This window comes from Eucyclogobius newberryi, unplaced genomic scaffold (genome assembly GCF_026437365.1).
Source record: "Eucyclogobius newberryi isolate DKJ021-1_F unplaced genomic scaffold, fEucNew1.0.hap1 SCAF_21, whole genome shotgun sequence".
Classification (NCBI taxonomy): domain Eukaryota; kingdom Metazoa; phylum Chordata; class Actinopteri; order Gobiiformes; family Gobiidae; genus Eucyclogobius; species Eucyclogobius newberryi.
The window spans coordinates 13,032,010-13,052,801 of NW_027315846.1; the positions used below are offsets into that span (position 1 = coordinate 13,032,010).

At 38.8% G+C, this 20,792-nt stretch overlaps 1 protein-coding gene across 1 annotated transcript in view; it reads left to right on the forward strand.

The window, feature by feature from the left end:
- Positions 1-2,415: 2,415 nt before the first annotated feature.
- syne1b (spectrin repeat containing, nuclear envelope 1b) overlaps positions 2,416-20,792 on the forward strand; it is a 70,793-nt gene continuing 52,416 nt past the window's right edge. Inside the window, exons 1-33 of the mRNA XM_072457329.1 lie at positions 2,416-2,592; positions 3,485-3,546; positions 6,075-6,170; positions 6,276-6,359; positions 7,190-7,282; positions 7,399-7,574; positions 7,948-8,144; positions 9,342-9,448; positions 10,391-10,441; positions 10,810-10,917; positions 11,000-11,137; positions 12,188-12,352; positions 12,460-12,572; positions 13,042-13,210; positions 13,659-13,755; positions 13,867-13,887; positions 14,397-14,599; positions 15,122-15,286; positions 15,357-15,509; positions 15,589-15,732; positions 15,892-16,059; positions 16,161-16,319; positions 16,686-16,850; positions 17,049-17,183; positions 17,278-17,436; positions 17,622-17,830; positions 18,214-18,322; positions 18,652-18,816; positions 19,071-19,238; positions 19,427-19,603; positions 20,005-20,145; positions 20,293-20,453; positions 20,549-20,699. Of these exons, the coding sequence (XP_072313430.1) occupies positions 2,517-2,592; positions 3,485-3,546; positions 6,075-6,170; positions 6,276-6,359; positions 7,190-7,282; positions 7,399-7,574; positions 7,948-8,144; positions 9,342-9,448; positions 10,391-10,441; positions 10,810-10,917; positions 11,000-11,137; positions 12,188-12,352; positions 12,460-12,572; positions 13,042-13,210; positions 13,659-13,755; positions 13,867-13,887; positions 14,397-14,599; positions 15,122-15,286; positions 15,357-15,509; positions 15,589-15,732; positions 15,892-16,059; positions 16,161-16,319; positions 16,686-16,850; positions 17,049-17,183; positions 17,278-17,436; positions 17,622-17,830; positions 18,214-18,322; positions 18,652-18,816; positions 19,071-19,238; positions 19,427-19,603; positions 20,005-20,145; positions 20,293-20,453; positions 20,549-20,699 (4,485 nt within the window). The 5' untranslated portion in view covers positions 2,416-2,516. The remainder of the gene's footprint in view (positions 2,593-3,484; positions 3,547-6,074; positions 6,171-6,275; positions 6,360-7,189; positions 7,283-7,398; positions 7,575-7,947; positions 8,145-9,341; positions 9,449-10,390; positions 10,442-10,809; positions 10,918-10,999; positions 11,138-12,187; positions 12,353-12,459; positions 12,573-13,041; positions 13,211-13,658; positions 13,756-13,866; positions 13,888-14,396; positions 14,600-15,121; positions 15,287-15,356; positions 15,510-15,588; positions 15,733-15,891; positions 16,060-16,160; positions 16,320-16,685; positions 16,851-17,048; positions 17,184-17,277; positions 17,437-17,621; positions 17,831-18,213; positions 18,323-18,651; positions 18,817-19,070; positions 19,239-19,426; positions 19,604-20,004; positions 20,146-20,292; positions 20,454-20,548; positions 20,700-20,792) is intronic.

Below are 20,792 nucleotides of genomic sequence, written 5' to 3' on the forward strand. Positions count from 1 at the left end.
AAGTCTTAAATCTTTTCAGACCAACATAATAAGCGCTCATCAACGATTTTATGTTAGAATTGATTTGTTGTGTTTTGCTTTGGACTAAATGGAACAACTGAGTGAGCTTTTATCCTATTCCCAGACGAGCCACAGAGCAGTGAAGCCAAGCACCTACTGTACATTACAGTGCAGCTTTTCCGAAGGTATCATCTCTCCTAAGATCACCTTGTTGACGCTTAAGTGGCTTGATATTTTCCATGCTGTTTTGATGGTTTAGATATCTGATGGTAATTGGCACTTTGTAGTCTGCCAAGAATGTGCGGGATAACGTTTTCTAAAGAGGTGTTTACATATAGATTTTATGCTCAGTCTTGATGTAGATAGTTTTGTGGTATTGAGCTATTTCTTTCCATATGGCATAAGTACAGTAGCAGGAAGGCAGTTCAGGACTCTGGACAGCTCCACAATAAACGGATACGGACTGGATATAATACGAAAAGACAATTAATTAATTCATTTAAACTTTAATTTCGTTATTTTAGTTTGAATGAAATGGTGTACATTTCCAAACAAGAATAGCTTACTTAGTTTTGAAATGTAATGTAATGTAAAATGAGCACAGGAAAGATCTGGCATAAATATTTCATCTTTCTGCAATATTTTTTACACATAAGCATCAGTAGGGGGCACTGTTTGATATAATCTTTAAAAAATATGACACTGCATTTAATAATTTTGTATACTATACTATATCCTCTACTATATTGCTAAATACTGCTAAAAACCGTTGTGTCCCTCCCATGTGGATCAAGTTCAGATCAAAACTTTTACAAAATATTAGTTTTTTCTTTCATTTTGATTTTCAATTTCATTTCATTTGTACTAACTTTTTCCTCCTCATTTGAGGTCCTAGTTCATCACCACATTTCAAAAGATCCACATCTAACCTTAAGCTGTATGAAGTATAAATAGTCTGTGTTCTTTTGCTTGTGCCGTCTATAGAGCAACAATAATAATAGCATCATGACTATTTTTAGCATCTGAAAGCTTTTAGTGTGCTGGGCTATTGAGGGGACTGTTCAAGTCCTTTCTCATTCATACTCCTCTCCACTATCGTTGTATGCTGTATAAAACATGGTTGTGGAGGAGAGATTGTTCTTACTCTGATCCTGTGTAGAAGGGAATCCCAGAGTGGGTGTGTCTGTGCTAGCGTCATTATAGCATCGGGCTAAAGGAGCAGGTGGTGCACGTCCAGCATCAATTATTAAGATTTGTAGCACCACTGTGAGCTCTGTGCCGCAGTCTTTTCATTTACTGCATTAACAGCTTAGCGTGAAATGGGGTTGAGAGCAGGGAAGACAGTCAACAATTTGTCAGAACCAGGAATCGATTTCAACCAGCACATGTTCTTCTTTTAATGTGTGTAAACAATATGGTTTTATTAACTGAAAAGGGTTAGCAAGCATATATTTTACCCTAATCAGAATAAATAGTATCATATTTATATAGCATAATATATTAGGTCTGAGTGTTATTTCTTTTTAAATATAGTTATTTAGGGGAGGTGATGTTTTGTACAATAGTCAGACAATTTAATTTCAGTACAACACTCTTTAAACATATTAGTTGAGGTTTAATTTTCCGAGAAATGGGAAATATTTGTAAAATTATCACAAAATCACTAAACTGCAGAAAGTTTTAAATCATAATCTTCTTCTCATTTATATATATATATATATATATATATATATATATATATATATATATATATATATATATATATATATTGTAGCATTTTTACTATTAACAACATTCACTACATTCATATTTCACATACAACAGTCACAATCGTATCAGAATTTTTACACAAACAAAACATAACCATTTTATGAAGAGTTTGATATGTCTTATACAGGGATTATACCATCTTCCTAACACACAAACACACACACAAACACACACACGCGCACGCACGCACACACACACGCACACACACACACACACACACACACACACACACAAAGCTTAAATTGGGATCATGCAGCCAGGGGTGTGACATCACCTCATGCTCGTCTCTGATTGGCCGCGGCGCAGATCCCTCTCCTGCCTCCAGACTACGATGCTACAGCAGAGAGGCGGCGTATCAGCAGCAGCAGCAGTGGCAGAGGTGGGGGCTGTGCGAGGCTAACCACACAGGCATGGCTGCTCTGGTGAACCGGGGAACACTGGGAGGACACGGGATGGGGCCATAATTCACCCCTTTATACTGGGATTTCTGCTGCGCGTGTGTGTGTGTGTGTGTGTGTGAGAGAGAGAGAGCGCACTAGCCACGGAGGAGGGGCAGCCTCGCATCCCATCCCGCCGTATCGCACCTCTCTTTGGGCCAGTCAACTGTTTTGCTTCCTGCTTGGAAAGGAAAGGGCACAAGGACAAGCTTTTTTTTCTTTCCCCCAATGTGGATGCTATTTTCATTTGAACATGGTGCAGATGAGCTGTTGAACTAATGAAAGGAATCCAGGCTGACAGGGGGGTCTATGATGGCTCACTTCAAGGATGTGCAAAGGAAGACTTCGCTCAATCTAGTGACTGGATTTTTCCAATATTTGCGTGGTAAGTGGGGCAAGCTAACTGCCAGTCATCTACGTATATATTAACAGGCATGTTGGTCAAGCTCTCTCTCACACAGGGCTCTCATACAGCTGTGCGTGGTCTCTACATGTGCGCTTCAGTGGGCATCCCGTGTGCAACCATGATGAAGCAATTGCCTGTAGTAATGCTTCAATCTGGTTTGTTTGCATCGCATCTCTGTAGACACGTGACTGCTGTCTGTATGTAGGTGGACGTTTAAAAATGGCCCCTCTTGTGTTGAGTGGAGCACCAGCTAACCGGCGTTTCTGACAGCAAAACAGTCCCAGTCCCACGTCCATGGAGTTGTATTGTGAAAAGTGCTGCATAATGCATGAGGCTGAATATATTAGCACGCCACAAAAGACCAAGCGACGTTATGGTCTACACATATCAATACTGAGTTGATTAACTTCTAGCTTGTGTCTTCTCATTTGACTTTATTCCACTGTCTTGAGCCATGGATACTGTTAGCATTTGGAGTTGGTGTATCTTTTGTATGTACAGAGTTTAGTAGTGTCACTTGGCAAGGTCTATTCAGGTGAAACGTGGTGCAAAACTGCTGCAATGCCTCTTGGCATTCAGGAGGCAGAGGTACTTCGAGCTTAAAAAATCTTAAATATTGCTAATTTGAAAATGGCATTTTAATCTTACTGAAAACTGGGAACAAATAAGATGGTCGGTCTTACATTCCTGAAAATACAATAATTTTGTTGCAGCTGTTTAACGGTTTCCACTTCTTTTAATACTGTAACTAACAGTATAACACATGAGACCACGTATTTTTTGATGAATGTGACTTTATCTGTACTGTCATGTCTTTTCTCTCCAATCAATGCGGTGCCTTTCTCTGGTCTCATTGTGACTTGTGTTACAGATGAGCAAGAGGCAGTGCAGAAGAGGACATTCACGAAATGGATCAATTCTCATTTAGCAAAGGTAAGTAGGAATTTTACCAAGGCAAATGTCTTGAAATAACTTATAAAATATATACATAACAGGATATTATGCACAAAGGTCCATCATAGTCAAAGCAGTCACATCCAAACCACAAAGGCCGTACCCAGACGACCTTTCCCTAATCATGTTTTTATTACTGCTTATCATTATTATGGCATTTGAGACGTGTGACTGAGCATGTGTGTTAAGTGAGCCGACTCCAACAAGGCATTAGGCAATACTTCTCAGCTCATTTGACTCCAAATAGTACATGAAATAACAGCTTAGTCCTGTAATTGTTTGCATGTGCATCTCTGTGGCAGTGTCGGAATATCTATCCACGTTGAGCCATGAAAAGTCAGAGCTCCTTAACTAACTGTGATGTGATAAATCTGATTATTTTTCTTTTTCACATAGCTTCATTTAGTGCCATTGTAGTGAAGATGCTGCTGCTTATATAGATTTATGTCTGATTTATGTCTGTTTCATCACTGTTTGGTCTCATTCAGTCCAAATAACTTGGTTTAGTTGTGATTTGATTAAGGTTTAGTCTTGATGTACTTCTGCTATAGCTCTGGTTTAGCCCCAAATACACCCTGTCACTTGGTTTAGTCCTCAATAAGCTGAATTTTAGACTGGTTTTCTTTGTGTGTGTGGTAAAGGTTTAGTCTATATCATGTTACACGATATATATTTCTTCTTGGTTTGGCCTGGCTGGTTTACTCTTACTATTCATTTTATAGTTGATTTAAACCTGGTTGTTAATCATAAAAGATTGCTATCCTTTCAGGTGGTACTTGCCGTGAAAGCATGAGCATCGCTGCTTTAAACCGTTGCGTGTGTAGGCGCCATGTGGGTGGTGGCTATAGCTGCATGTAGGTTTGTGTGGAGAGTGTGTGCGGAGGCAGGAGGTGCAGATGGAGGGTGAGGACAGCTCTCTGTGGGCGTCGCTCTGCTTTTCAGGATCAAGTATGTTATAAACAGCACCTGAGGGGAAGTAAACAATAACACATGGTCCCTGGGCTGCACGCTGTGGACTGAAAATAACTGAGATGATGACTAAGTAGGGGATGAATCAGCAGTAAGAAAATAGTGTTGTTATATCGCTTTTACAATTATGTTACAAGCTGAGTGATGGAATGGTGATCTTGATGCTTTTAGTAACTAACAATTGACTTCAAGTTTAATCATACATTTAGTGATTTTTATTTATATTTGAAACTGTCATAAAGGTTTTCACTGCAATTGTGTTTGGTTACGAAGCCTGTGTGTTTGAGTTCAGATAGGATTTATGATATATTACCAATTTATTGAGTTTACACAAGATAAGACTTATTTATATTGGATAATTGTTTTAACTACGCCCTCTTTTCTCACTGAACGTGTGTTTTATCTCGACTTCCTCTAGTTTACACAGGCTTCTTCCATGATGTGTCCATTTCCTTTGATACTGCGTTGACTAAGTAGTTTTCTAACTTTTTGACAGTTTTTCCACAGTTAATGTCCCATGAGACTGTGGGGGACTCTAGTTTCCACGACAGAAGGGTTTTCATGTTAACAAGAACTGTGTTATTGTTAAGTTTTAATAATACAGAGAATATATTTAGACTAAATACAGGGTATACATTTACACTAAATATGTCTTATGTCTTTAAATTTGACAGTTATTCATCATATGTTGCACAAATAAGATCGAGAAACAATTAATTTAATCTAATGCTTCAATATCAAGTGCACTTTACATTACTTGTCAACGTGGGCTAAAATAATATACAGCAATAGGGATGTCGAGATTAAATGCTTAAGCGGTTATCATGATTATTCAGGTCACTATATAAAAATAATATTTGTGACTTTTTAGATTGAAATTTCAATTAAATCTGAACTCCAAAAAAGTACACTTGCATGTATAGTTTAGAATTAATGTATTCAAATGAAAGGAATTTAAGGACTTAATGTTTGTTTTGTTATGTGCTAATAATTGTGAACACTATGATACTATATACTATACTATATCGTGACATCCTTATACAGAGATATTGTATTTTCCACTGGTGAGCTCCTAAATGTAAATGATTGGTTTGGCCTATTTACCCAGCCAACTGTATTGTCACAAATATGTTGAGTGTGAATTGGCCCGTTTACTAAGCCAATTAATAGTCTATTTCAAATCTGCTCCATAGTCCAAGACAGACATTTATCGCTCATCACGCATTTTTCATTACCACTGACTTTTCCTGTCTGCCTCGTTATCCTGTGGCCGCGATTTTTTTCCCCTTTTAAGGTTAAATGGAAAGCTTGCCTCCGGACTGGGCAGCGCGCCACAGTTTGAGGAGTAGGCAACATGTTTTGAGCTGCAGGGCGGCTCTCTGCTAACAAGGCTCTCTCTAACAAGCAACATTTGTGTACTGCCCTGCTAATGCTCAGAATACAAATAACCATTCCCCACTACATTGCACCAGACTGTTTTTTAAAAGGCTCCTTGCACGTAATAATTATATTGTCGGCAATGTGTTTCTCTGCTTCAGCATAAACCGCCTCTTGAGGTGAACGACTTGTTTGAGGATATCAAAGATGGGGTGAAGCTCCTGGCTCTGCTGGAGGTGCTGTCTGGTCAGAGGCTGGTGAGTGCAGCTTGGATGATACTGAGCAATTATACAGTCATTTCAAAGTTTAAATCGTTTTGTTGTGTTTTTATGGCATGGTACTTTGTCTTCTGCTTTGTTTAGCCCTGTGAACAAGGCCGTCAGCTGAAACGGATCCACTGGGTTTCCAACATCGGCGCAGCACTTAAATTCCTCGAAGGCAGGAAGGTATTATTTTCACTTTGAATGTATATTACTGATGCATTACAGCGAAACTTCAATATCAGAAAGCACAAGATATCTGACATTTCGTTGTAAAAAAGCCTTGTTAGTCGAGGTCTGTGTGAGCTGTCTGCGTGTTTGGTGAGGCAGCAGCAGTAACACTTGATTACATAAGAGCGAGCGCTTTGTGAGTCGCACTTAGCTGTGAGCTCCCCGAGGACTGACGGTGTTGTGGTCTCTCTGTGCCCTCAGTCTCTGTACCGAGGATCTCCGGTCAGTCCCTGCTCAGCCTGTGTGACTCTGATGTGCACTATGCTTTTATTTCTGTTGGTGCACGATGCATGGACACTGCTCTGCATCTTTTGATCCAATTTTTACGCCGCAAAAACAAAGCAGATCACGAACACGTTTCTATAGTTGGTTTGGAGTGTGTTTTGCTACTGATTTTGATTTTGTCTACAGAATTGCGTATATTCCCATATGCATTTAAAAAAGTGTGAATGTATATAGTAATTCAAGGTGAAAGTAACATTTATTATACTGGGATTTTGCAATGATATTATATTAATACGTTTGATGCATGTTTTTAAGCTATTTTACACCAAATGTAAGTACTTGACAGACTTTCTTATTTTATTTTAACCTAAAATTCACTCTAGCCACGGCTGTGTCTTGGTTTGTCAATGAATTCAAATAAATATAGACACATTTGCATCAAAGAGTTGAATTTCTTTGATGGTTGCTAATGTTTGCACTATTTATATACGGCCTTCTTGTCTTACATTAAAAACAAAACAAAAAAACTCCACACTGACCTTTTTCTGGTTTTGTTTCAGATTAAACTGGTAAACATTCACGCCACTGATGTCGCAGACGGACGACCATCTATTGTCCTTGGGTTGATATGGACTGTCATCCTCTACTTCCAGGTGAAACTACTGCAAACCTTTTTGAGTTCATTGCAGAGTATTTTGATGTTATAACCATTTAGAGCTGATGTTTTGTGTTTTTTAACTGTTACATATTGTTTTTGTTCCACTTTCAGATTGAGGAGTTGACCAGTAACTTAGCCGCCCTCCAGGCCTTGTCCAACAGTAACTCTTCGGTCGAGAGTAGTCCTGGCTCCGAAACAGGAAGTCCCCCCATGAAGAGGAAAGGCTTAACCAAATACCCGGGCAACGCCAAAAAGGCTCTGCTCCGATGGGTGCAGTCCACAGCACAGTACGATGCTTTCATTTCAGATGAATTTTTCCATTATGATGTTGTTGATATCAGCGGTGCATTCACACTTGTAAACACTCACACTTGTAAACACACTAAGCCAGGACTAAACCTGGACTTGAACATGACAAAAAGCCAAGTCTCAAATCTCAAACCAGGTCCAATTCAGGTGTGCCTACAAGTGTGAAAGCTTGAGTAAGATTGTGTGATAAGATAATTTATAATTGTTGAGATAGCAAGCGTTATGTACATCCCTATGCTCTCAAATGAGTAACTTCTGTTTTCTCTTCAGTTAATATTTATCAACCGCTTTGGATCGTTTTGTGCATTTTATTATGTAGCTATTTGTAAAAGGTAAAACTTTGCCTTTTAGATACCATGGGATAGAGGTGAAGGACTTTGGGCCCAGTTGGCGTAACGGTGTGGCCTTTGAGTCGCTGGTCCATGCCATCAGACCAGACCTGGTGGACATGGAGCTGGTGAGAAAGAGGAGCAACAGAGAGAACCTGGAAGAAGCCTTCTCTCTGGCCGAAAATGAACTGGGAATCCCCCGTCTGCTCGATCCGGAAGGTGACGCAATATGTCACAACTTTTTCTTGTGTGGTTTAGCATTTATTTTAGTGTTTCGGTGTGTTTCAAGCTGTTTTCTTTGGTTTAATTATTTCTTCATTGGTCTTCCTTAAGTCCGAAATGGAAGAGATTCATAGCGATTAACAATGCAAAACTGAATCAAAAGCCCTCAAAAGGGCGCCTATAAACGGGAATCTGAAACTCATGAATACTGTACTTTATGCTAATGCAATTCATTCATAAACCACAACATACCATAACTTAAGTCTATTTTAATAATTGGTACATATTTTTCCAGTTTGTCAGACGTAAAAAGACAAAATACTTCACATCCATCTGTTTTTCCCCCGTGGATTAGCCTGTACTTTTCCTCCGACTCCTCTATGACCTTTATTCAATGTCAAGACTCAAATATGATGAAAGATGACAAGTGAAATTAGCTTGAAGGGGGACACAGTTTCTGCTGAATCATGCAGTTCTTAAACTAGAAGAGATTTGTTCACTGTAATTTGATGTATTATTATGTTATATTTATAGTAGTCCCAAGGAGTTGATTGTGCTTTTGATACTAAATAAATAAATAAATTGTGTTATTTCTCATTTGGTCCATGACTTCCACTTGTTGGGAACTAGTTTATTTAATCCTTTAGTTCTATTCGACATGGCAAAAGGTTGAGCTTGTGTTTAGATGTGGTTGGTGGTTTAAATCCCACTCTAGTAATTTTTTTTTTAAATTTTTTTTTTTAGGGCTGTGCAATATGACAAAAAAATGTATTGATCATTTTTCTTTAAATTGGTCAATCACAATTTTCAATTACAGTTATCTAATTAAAAACAGATGAATTCCTTTTCAAATATGATTTCCTGGACATAATCAATCACCACAGTCTGAATTTTGCTCCAAACCACCTGCTTTTTTTCTGACAGAATATTGGCTGTGAACCTCTCATTTAAAAAGCCAAACATTTGACAATTTGGCCATCATTGACAATCAGAAATGACAATTAAAAAAGAAAACTTGATTAAATTACAATCTTTGCACAGCCCTATGATGCCCTCTCTGTTGTGTCTTTTGTGGTGCATTTTCTTCCGTTTCTTCATTTTATTTTGTCAGGAATCTATCTTTATATTTGAGTATTACACAGTGAGATCTTGTTTCTCGTATGACCAAATTGACCATGTGATTATCTTCCTCAGATGTTGATGTGGACAAACCTGATGACAAGTCCATAATGACTTATGTGGCCCAGTTTCTAAAGCATTATCCAAACCCTCACTCTGAAACGGACGGTAATCATGAGGAGGTACGTTTATAATGTGGGGATTATGGTGATATTCAGAATCATGAAATTGTTTTTTGTTTGAGATTGTGCTTTAAAACAGTGGTAAAACATATGTGCAAATTACAACAAATCAAAAATGACTTCATTGCATGGTTAAACGTCTCCAAGCCACATCATATTTCTGCCCCGTGTCATCAGTTTAATCTCATAAGTGGTTTAGGAAAATACAATAAATCTATGGGACTGCGTCTGTTCTTGTCCAATGCTACACTAGCCCTTTATTGACATCTGGTCAAAACAGCTGCATTCTACTAATTTCCTCCATTAAACTAATTGAATAAAGGCCTTAATAGACGAAGGACCTCTTGACAGTGACCACAAATAATTTTTAGTCATTTGAGCTATGGCCGAGGCAAGTTTATCTGATCCCATTATGTAGAAGAACGTATTTATTGTGTTTATAACTCATCCCAAACGTACAAAAACCCACACTAACATCATGGCTCAAATGATACATTATTTTTGCATATTTATTTTGTTGTTGTGTTTGGTTTTTTTATTGACATACAGTAGTTTATGCAATTCGCTAAAGGCAAGCTTAATGAGCTTAATCAAAGTCAATGAATAAAAAGCCACTAAAGACAATTGATTTGCCATAAGTTATCTGCAATATATATATTTGATGTTGATTGAGTAGATTTATTTATTGTAATTTCTCTTTAGTTGCTGTCTTTTCTATTGTGCTTTGCCACTATCCAATCAGTTATTTGACATGACAAAAAACTTAAATTGGGCATAATATTTCGATCAATTAAAAATACCTACAGTATGTTTGGGGCAGTGAGGGAACATTTTGTCAGTCTGTTTAATGTGTTTTATTCACTGCATGCACGTAGTCATACAATCACAATTTTGTTTTTCATGATTTAATTTCTCCATGTATTTACCCTTGTGCACATTAAGCTGCTTCTTGGCTCAATTCCAACTTTTGCACTCTCAGTACCGGTGCTACAGGTGAGAGCTTTTACCACAGCGCTGCATGCTGCGTGTTTTTTTTCTTCTTTCCATTTCCTTCCATTTTTATCCTCTTTGTCTCTCCTTCTATATCTGACCTGTTTGTGGTGAATTGCTCTTTGTGCCTTTCTGCTTTCCTGGATAGTTTGCTCCCCACGATATAGAACAAATGCTTGAGGTATGTGTACATTAATTAACAGACTGGTAGTAACTTGTAGTGAAGAGTTTCCCCGCCCGTTTAACACCATATCTTTCATTCCTACTACTGTGGTATAACTGTGAATTGATGAAGGGTTATTCTATCTATTCAGTACATTTACCGACTATTAAAACTTCATGTTTCTCAACTGTACTGTTTTCCCTGGCAGCGAGAGGAGAGGAAGATGCTGAGAGAGTTCAAGGTGTTTTTGGACCAGCTGGAGAGAGATGTTCTGAGGGCCCAGGGAGCAGAGGGGAACCTCACTGACAAATACCAGGTAGATATGAGGAGATACTTAATTATGTATTCATTTTACAACCTAATTCGTGTACGTTTCATTTACTCTTTTATAATTAAAGGCTTTCAAGAGCTTCCGTGTGCAGTATGAGATGAAGAAGAAGCAGACAGAGCTGCTGCTGCAGCCCGTGAGCCGAGATGGGAAGCTCTCTGTGGACCAGGCCCTGGTCAAACAGGCCTGGGACCGGGTCTCTGCCAGGGTGAGTGCCATTTGAGAGGTCATTAAAACTTTGTGTCTGGAAATGTGACACATAATTAGGGGCACAGTGGCAGACCGAGTGGGCCACTATGAAATCTGTCTGAGTCTGACTTTGTTACTGATGAGATGTTTCATTTCAAGTTAGATTTTTGTTTAATTATTTAGTACAGGTTAATATTTAAGGACGAAGTGTTCATGTACACAACATTCCCTTTCAAGCAGAATGTTAGAAGCAAGTTGAGTTCAGTACATTTTTCAAACACTGCCATTGTCCTCTTCTTTGCTTAGTGGTGTCAGCAGCTGCCTGTTGATTTTAACCCTTTGTAATGCTGCTGAGCACAAAAAAACTTTACCATTGTGGGATGCAGTCTTTTTTTAGATGAGAATATTCTAGTCTTTGGGTGTTTTGATTATGTCTTTTGGATTAGGCTGGTATAATGTGACCTATCAAATATCTATAGGGGTTTATTTGAGTTTTAAAAGCAGGATTGCAATGAAGTACAGTCTGAAAAATCTCCAAAACAATATAACAAAAGCTAAAAGTTGTTTACATAAATATAATTTTGTGTTGACTCTGTATATCTACCATCACTAACCCATGGCTAATTCACCACTAATCAGTTTGCATTCTTCCTTTTTCATGGTTTAACAATGCATATCTATGGTGAACGTTGCCATAGAGAAACCCAACTTGGCTAACTATCTGCTGCAGCCACTGGTGACAATTCAGGAAGATTAAATCCCTTGGATCAGACTCAAGTCACAGTAGATGAGACTGAAACAAAGCGAGTTTTGTTCACTAAACCAGACTGATTCCCCTTATGTCCAAAACCTGTCCAGAAAGAAAAAAATCTTTTGTGTTTGATCAGACCAGCTTAACCCTGAACTATGACCAGATTTATCTTTATGGAGATAGGACAGGCTGATATACTGAGTCATGCTAGCTAATTCCATCTTTCAAGTGAATGTTGTTGTTTTTATCTGTGTAACTGCATACATAAATAATATATGTTGAGGAAGTGGAGTCTTTACTTTGAACTGTCATCCGCAGCTGCTGGAGTGGCACATCCACCTGGACAAGTCTCTCCCCGGCCCACTCGGCGTGATCGGAGCCTGGCTACACAGAGCAGAGATGGCCCTTAGAGACGACATCCCCATTCACCACGCTCACGAGGAGACCGCCAACGTGATCCACAGAAAACTGGAGCAACATACGGTACGGAATCGATCAGCCTAATTCCAGACTACCGTGGCAGCAGTTTTGATCTCGGACAGACTATTTATATTGTGTAAATTGAATGAGCGATGTTATTTGTTTTGCAGGAAATATTACAAAGCCTTGAGCCACATCGACAGACTTTCCAGCAGATTCATAGAGATAGGTCTGTGAACGGAGTCCCAGTGCCACCTGAACAGCTGCAGGACATGGCTGAACGGTAAAGCTACTTTGTATTTGTGTTAAATATACGTACATACTTAAAAATACTTATGCAATACAGTCTGCCATCTGTCAACCAACCTATTCAAGACCAATAAGAGCCTTGTGTACAACTTTATTTATTGCATTTTCTATAAGTAATTACAAAAATAAAAATAAAATGTGGCTTAGATGATAATGTGAAGCAGAGGGTTCGATTCCCCATTTAATAATATGCCGAATGTCGTTCCCTCTCATATCTACTTTTAATGCTACGCTGTCTTGTCCAATAAATCCAAAAAAGGTAAAAAAAAATGAAAATCTAAAAATCTTCATTTGGCCAATGGCTGTTGGACTTATTAGATCAGGCAAAAGCTAAACATTTTAATCTTTTACAACTGTCGACAAAATTACAGGATTGTATTTTTTTTTACGGAAGTCATATTATGTGTACTGCGTGTAGAAATATTTGATCTATTTATTGTCAGATTCAACTTTGTGTCAACATCATGTCATGGTCACCTGATCAAGATGGAATTCTGGGAAATGAAGTACAGATTGATGTCCTTTCTGTTTCTGGCTGAATCAAAGCTGAAGACCTGGATCATTAAATATGGCAGAAGGGACTCTGTGGAGCTCCTTTTGCAAAACTATATTGTAAGTTAATTAAGTTAGCAGCAGTGTAAACCATTGTTTCCCAGCCCTGTGTACTGTATTGGGGAAAGGTGCACTATGTAACTTTTCTGAGGAAGGTTTTGCCAAATGCTTGTGTCCACGGAGATGGTGTTGTTTTGCCATGAACTGCATCCATCCATATTTTTTTTGAGCTGGCCCGCCTCCCCACAGATCTGGCCTGCATGCCTACACAGAGATAGACTTGTTTAATGCCATACTGTGAAACGTTCCAGGCAAAGCAATGATATAGAGACAGGTGACAGACCCTCCACCAGAAAAGTTACATAGTGCACCTTTAAAATATGAGGTCGTACAAGCTCAACTGAATTGTCAAGCAATATTCCTCATCCTACATTTCAACATATTGTACAGTAATATCACTATTAAATATCGTGCATTTCTGTTTTATCCGTTCTTGTTTTTCTTCCAGACTTTTATTGAAAACTATACATTTTTCGACCAATTCGACATAATATTCAGTGCCCTCAAACAATCTGCAGAGGTCTATGTGAGGTCCGACAGTTCAAGTAAGATTTGATATTAACTTTATTGTATATGATTAAATGTTACATACACTTTGTCTGTTATGTTTGTCTGGTTCATAGTAAATTATTGTTATTGTGGATTTCATGTTACAGGATTCAAAACCTGTAACCGAGGTAAGTCCAAAACCAACCTGATGGCATTAATCCATACCAAATTTGCCTGTCTTTTCCTACAAAATGTGGCGATGCACTTTTCCTATCTTAACGTCCTATTATTGCCTCCCAGTAAAACCGCATTGCATTGTGCTTGAAAGTGTAGTTTAATAATCCATGCGTGGTGGAATGCTAATTTAGCATGTAACACATTAGGATTCATGTGCAAACATTCCTCTAACCCAGAAATCAATCCCAATCAATCCCTGAGTTGTGTATTGAACAAATAAAGAAGGTGTTTCCAGAAAGTATTGAAAGTGGCATACAATATTGAGCAATACTTTTAAGCAGGTGAACACTGTTACCATTTAGTTGCTATTTTGAAATTTATGTAGTGTTGAAATAACTTTACATTACCTGGACGTTTGGACAGTAATGTAACACATATACTACATATCAATATAATTTCTGGACACACGTGTTCTTTTACACTTCTGTGAGCATTGTGTTGAAATACTTTGTATTTACAGTTGATGAGGCAGAAGGGGTGAGTAAGTTCTTGAATGAAACCACTGCTCAGTGGAAGCACCTGGCTCTGGAGGTGCGGAGTGTGCGCAGTATGCTGGAGGAGGTGCTCTCAAACTGGGACAAGTACAGCAGCACAGTGGGCTCTCTGCAGGCCTGGCTGGAGGACGCAGAGCTGATGCTAAACCAATCAGAAACTGCAAAACGGGTAAGTCATTTCCAATGTGAAAAATTAAATGGATTGTGTCTAAGCATAGTGATATAGCATATAGATCACAGATTACAGATTTTCATAACGAATTACATGTATATTTTTGGCTATGAAGCAAGTTAGATTATGTTGTGAAATGCCATACAATGGGTAACAAGACGAAGGAGTTTGAATTCTCCAATTATTGATTGCTATAGGCGGGTTAGACTCTAAATGTATGATAAGGTAATATAAGAAAGGAGAACCTTTATGTGGCTCGCAATGGGGAAATTCTAGTGTTACAACGCATAGTTCAAGAGCAACATGTGAATAGAAAGATAAAAAAAAAATCTGGATGAATAAAAATAGACTTAAATCTAACAAGAATACAAATTATGTACAATGACAATGTATGATTATGGTTACAATGTATGACTATGGTTGTGTGCAGTTCATGGATATAGCATTATGGGCAGAATGAAATGTGTTAAGTAACAATCATTAAGCTCCACAATATAACATAATTGCCTTTTTCTTTAGGACTTTTTCAGAAACTTTCCCCACTGGATTCAGCAGCACATGGACATGAATGATGCGGGAAACTTCCTCATTGAAACGTGTGATGACATTGTGTCCAGAGACCTAAAACAACAGCTCCTCCTCCTGAACGGGAGATGGAGAGAGCTCTTTGTTAAAGTCAAACATGTAAATACCTTTACACTAGTCTTTAAAATCATCCAAAAACATGTTTATATACATATTTATCTTTATACAGTATGCAAGAGCAGATGAGGTGGATAAGTTGAGGCAGGACTACCATGACGGGATCAACACCCTCAAAATGTTTATGGATGGAACGGATGATAAGATGACTGCTCCTGTTCAAGTATCGTTCCTCAATGTCCGAGCTTTTGTACAAGATGTTGAGGTAGCAAGTTAAAGAATAATATTTTGTATTATCATCTTGTGAAAGATAAGTTTACCACGCCTAATGTTATTTTTTGCAGGAAATCAAGCACAAAGTCCCAGCAATGGAGGCAGCCTGTAAAGCAGCGTGTCGCACTGCTCAGCTTTTGACCAAAGACACTTCACAAGAAGAGGTTTCACAGATGAATGCTGTGATGGCGTCGATCAAGGAGCAACTTAGCAAGGTAATTTATCCAGAAATAGCATGTAGCATATAGCATATTTTGATTATTTGAATTTGCTGTGAACTTCATCAAATGCTTCCTTTATTTCATAGCTTTGTGCATAACTGTGTCTTAAACTATAGCACGTGAGAGTATAATCCTTTTTTCATATGTATTTAGGTGAGAGAAATATGTCTACCTTTACTAAAAGAGTCCCAGTCTCTTCTGCCCCTGCTCGAAGAAATGGAGAAGAACATTACAGGGTTTTATCAGGCTTTGGAGAAGGCCAGTCACATCACCGGCTCCATAGACTCCGAGGCGCCGGCGGATTTCAAACTGAGATGCCAGGTATATTCAAAAGACGCGTTACTCTTGTGCTGTACCTTATTAGGGCTGAAGGATAAATCACAATCAAATCAAAACTTGGCTCTTGCTTTTAAATACCACAGGAGCTAGCGACCTTCACACACAGCTGTAAGAAGTGTCTGACAGTGATCGAGAGAAACCACCAAGCCATCCAGAAAATAATGAACACCAGTAGAACTCTGCAGCACATGGACATGGGGCTGCTGCAGAAGAGGGTGGGCGACCTGCAGGTGGCATCGCAGGTAATAAGTTATGTTTTTAAAGTCAGAATCTCAATTACCTTCAACAACTCTACGGCGAGACACAAGAGCAAGAGCAGGTTTAGATGTGATATGCAGTAATAATATCAAGTGGACCCATTCATTTTGTTATCTGTACTCAGGCTTGTCACATCACTAACAGAACTGCAAACTTATTCTGGCTATTTTAACTTGAGTGTATGTGCCGTGTCAAAGTACAAATTGTGCAATAAGCCATGTGAATACGACTTCAAACAGACTTTAACTATTTTTAGTGATGAGAAATTGTAGACTTTTGATCATCTACAAGCACGTACAGTAATAACTTGTCATGTTTTCTAACGTGAAATTCCATCTTTGAATATTCAGACCATGATAAATGAGTCTAATGAGTGGAGGAGACACATGGAGGCGAACAGCAGCCTGATGAAGCGCTTTGACGAATCAAGGATGGAGTTGGAAAAAGTCCTCAAAATGGCGCAGAGCTGTTTGAAAGAGAGAGACAACCCAGAGGAGCTGCTCAAAAAACACACTGTAAGAAATGATTCAGAATTGTGTTTTAGATGGTTTGTCTTTGACTTGGAACACATTAAGTAGTTTTGAGTGGCATTGTTTTATAAAGACCGCAACAATACAACATCACTACTATATAAATGTACCCAAAACAGAATGCTTGTGCTATGTACCTGAAGATAACTCATACAAACTGTTGTTAATATAATGTTTGTGCAGGAGTTTTTTGGCCAGCTGGACCAGCGCGTCTTGAATACCTTCCTCAAAGCATGTGATGATTTGACAGACATTTTACCAGAGCAAGAGCAACAGTCTCTCCAAGAAACCGTTAGACAGCTGCACAAGCATTGGAAGGTGGGCCCCAAATATACATAATTATAAATAAATGTTAGTTACAGGAACACATAAATTATATATATATATATATATGTATTTTTTCATTTTCCAGGATATACAGACAGTTTCTCCATTTCACCTGCTGCGCCTCAAAGTGGAAGTGGAGAGGAGTAAGTTGTCAGTGTGTCTTCAGGAGTGTCAGACTGAGGTTACTCGAGAGAACAGGCATCTGACGAGTATCGGCAGTGAGAGGCTCATCAAAGAGCACAGGGTGAGAGACACATTTCTTATTATTTCTATACTTAACAGCAAAAATATTACAAGCTTTTCTAATTCCTCCATGTAGATATTTTTTCTTAGTGTTTTTAGTGTAGGTAATAATTCTTGTCTATTAGTAAAAGTGTACAACTCCAATTACTCGACAATTGAATAACATTTCATTCCATATCCCTCCAGGCTTTTTTCAGAGATAAAGGTCCTCTGTCCATCTGTGAGAAGAGACTGCAGTTGATGGAGGAACTGTGTCAGAAACTCCCGGAGGACGACTCGGCTCATCAGATCATGGAGACGGCCAGAAAGGATTTTGTCGAGGTCCGTGAGGAGATTGACAGCACGTGCCTGAAACTACTGCAACACCAGGACAAATGGAAGGACTACAATACAAGGTCTGATGCAGAAATGTTTTGCACAATGTTCAAACAAAACTGATAAAGCTCCATGTTTTGCTGCAATGCAGTAGGGAGTATACTTTTAGGCCTGCTCATCCACAGCAGTGCTTCTGAGTGCAAAACAAGAGTCTGGCTAGAACAACCTTGTTGTGGACAATGTATTGTATTAACAAAATGTCTAATGTGTTTCCCTAATAGCAATACGGTAATTCAATTTTGCATTGTCATACTTTATTTTCTTTGGGTGGCCCAGATCCACTGTGATCATATTCCACATTATGACAAGGTTTAATTCAGTTTGGAATCATAAGATGCAGTTTGCACAGGCCATCTTCATTTTACCTTATGTAATAAAATGTTGTCAATACTGTACTATGCAGGTATGCAGAACTGTCCTGCTGGGTTATATCTAAAGAAAGTCAACTGAGGCTTTTGAGAACTAGAGCCAGTGACCCCAGGAAGTACAGCCAGGTCAAATCTACCATCATGGTAAGTTAATTATGTTACTATTGATCACCAGTTAAATACAACCCTTATGGTACTGAGTGCATTCAGAGATTACTGAAGAGTTTGCTGATAATGTTTTTCTTCTCTTAAACATGGCAATATAAACCTATTTGGTAGAGAGAAGTATTTTATTTTTCAATTTAGTCCAAGAGATTCTATGTACCCTTTTGAGTGTATGGGCTTTTCTAAGGAAAGCCTTCTCTCTCTACCTCCTAAATTGCTTTGTCTGTGCGATGTCAGTGGAGTCAGACCTTGTAAACCCTCCTGTGTCAGAACACATTGTCCACGTCACATGGTGTTGTTTGTTTCAGGAGCTGAGGAACGATGCAGAGCTACAGGAGGGGAATCTGAGCTGGCTCAAGGCACGCATGGCTGTGCTCTTAGAGGTCTGCGCTGACAGTGATGGGACGAGGCAAGCCAGCGCCCTCAGCAAACTCTCCACTGACTTCAAGAACCTCCTTCTTTCACTAATAGAGGTTTGTGTAGACAACACATGGCACTGAATGTTTTAGTAATATGTAATGTAATATTTATCTAGCATTTTATCAACATAGTCAAAATATCTCATTAAATATGTGTGGCCCAAGTATTAGATATAGTGTCCAAAATATGGCAAATGTATTCCATGGGATTTTTGACTGCCTGTTTGTTTGTGCGATAGTATAATATGTCTGTGTAGTCTGGTATTTGCTTTCTCTAACCTAATATATCCCTAATTTTGTTCCTGCAGGCTGAGAAGATGATTCTGGCTGTGGGGGACTGTGTTCAGTTCAGGGAGGAAGTGCAGAGTACATTGGACGATCTGGTTCAGGGGCAGAAAGAGTCTCATGCTGAAGTCACCAAAATCGTGGACTCACTGACTGTCAGAGAAGCTCAACAACTACTGCTGATTTATCAGGTAATAACACGGCTAGCAGCTATCTATTTACTGTATCTGACTGTACTCAGATACTTATATAATGTACTTATGCAGTTGCCATTTAAAAAAATCATCTCCTTTGTATTTTCTGATGTCTGAGTCTTGTGGCTACCTTCAGGTATCCAAAATGTCTACACGATGTTATGTAATTATTTTTTTCATCCTAGCAACTTCTAAAGCGTCTGAAGCTGAAGCGCAGAGACGTTCAGCAGCTGATGACCAGAGGGCAGCAGCTCCAGGCCGAGGAAGGCGTGGGGGACAGTCTGCAGCAGGACCTGCAGTGTCTAGAAAACACACTCAGCAAAATGGAGCACAACATGGACTCACAGGAGCAAAGCCTCGAGGTGAGGAGTCCACAGGGTCGACCAGGCTCAAACTCTTCAGTCAAGTGAATAATAGGCTGTGATCTTATTGTGATTGAATGAAGTTCAGGTGACTTTTCTGAAGAACTGCTACAGCACAGAAAGTTCTGCAAAGTTCATTCATTAGGGAATTTACTTTTTCCTATGCTTTATAGCCTGACCTGACCTGAGGGCTTAGTGCTGAATTATAGATGTCAAACAGGAAATTGGTGGAAAAAAACAACAACTGTATGTTACTTAAAGATTGTACTTGACTCAAAGTGGAAAGCTTATGAAAATACACCTAATGGATATTGTGATTCTTGTAAGAAATTACTTAGTCATCCAGGCCAGTGCTTTATTACAAATACTGAATTGCTGACTCCACATATTATTGTCTACAGGTGACACTGGCAGCATGGCAGGAATTTGACAGCCAACAGGAGGCAGTGCTCGAGTTTGTCTCAAAAGCTCGATCTACAATGGAGAGAGATATGAACTTCAGCAGTCCTGAGAGCCTGGCTGTGGAGCTGGACCAGGCCAAAGTAAGTGCATTTTATATTTGTTATTTGTCACAGTTATTGTTCTTCCCCTTGTATTCATTCATTATTCATTAGGTTACATCCATTTTTGGTTTCCCTTCATTCAAGACATATCAAGTAATATTGCATTTGTGTCTTTTTTTGAAACAGGTGTTATTGAAACAGTGTGAAGCAGAAGTCCTTCATATGAATACTTTGTCAAAAAGAGCCACAGAAATTCAGCTTGGTCCCAATAATAAAAATCTTCTGGTTCAACAAGCCCGATCTCTCAGTGAGCAAGTGGACCAAGTCGAGTCCAGGCTCAAGAAAGAGTAAGAACCTCTCATGTTTTGATGCAATATTTTGTTTGTTAATATTTTATTCTCATGTATAGGGCAGTTGTTCTAAGACTGCTTTTGTATTCCAGTGTTAAGACCCTGGAGGACATGAGGCATCAGTGGGAGCAGTTCCTAGCTGGATTTGAAGGGTTTTCTTTGTGGATTTCGGCAAAAGAAAAAAAATTGGAAGTCGTTAAAACATCGTCTCTGCCGCTGAATGATCAAATGAAGACAGTTAAGGTAGAAAACATAATTATATAAATAAATATGTGGCTCAACAAGAAACTAAATGTTGGAAAAGTATACATAACTAACTCATAGCCCCTGAACAAG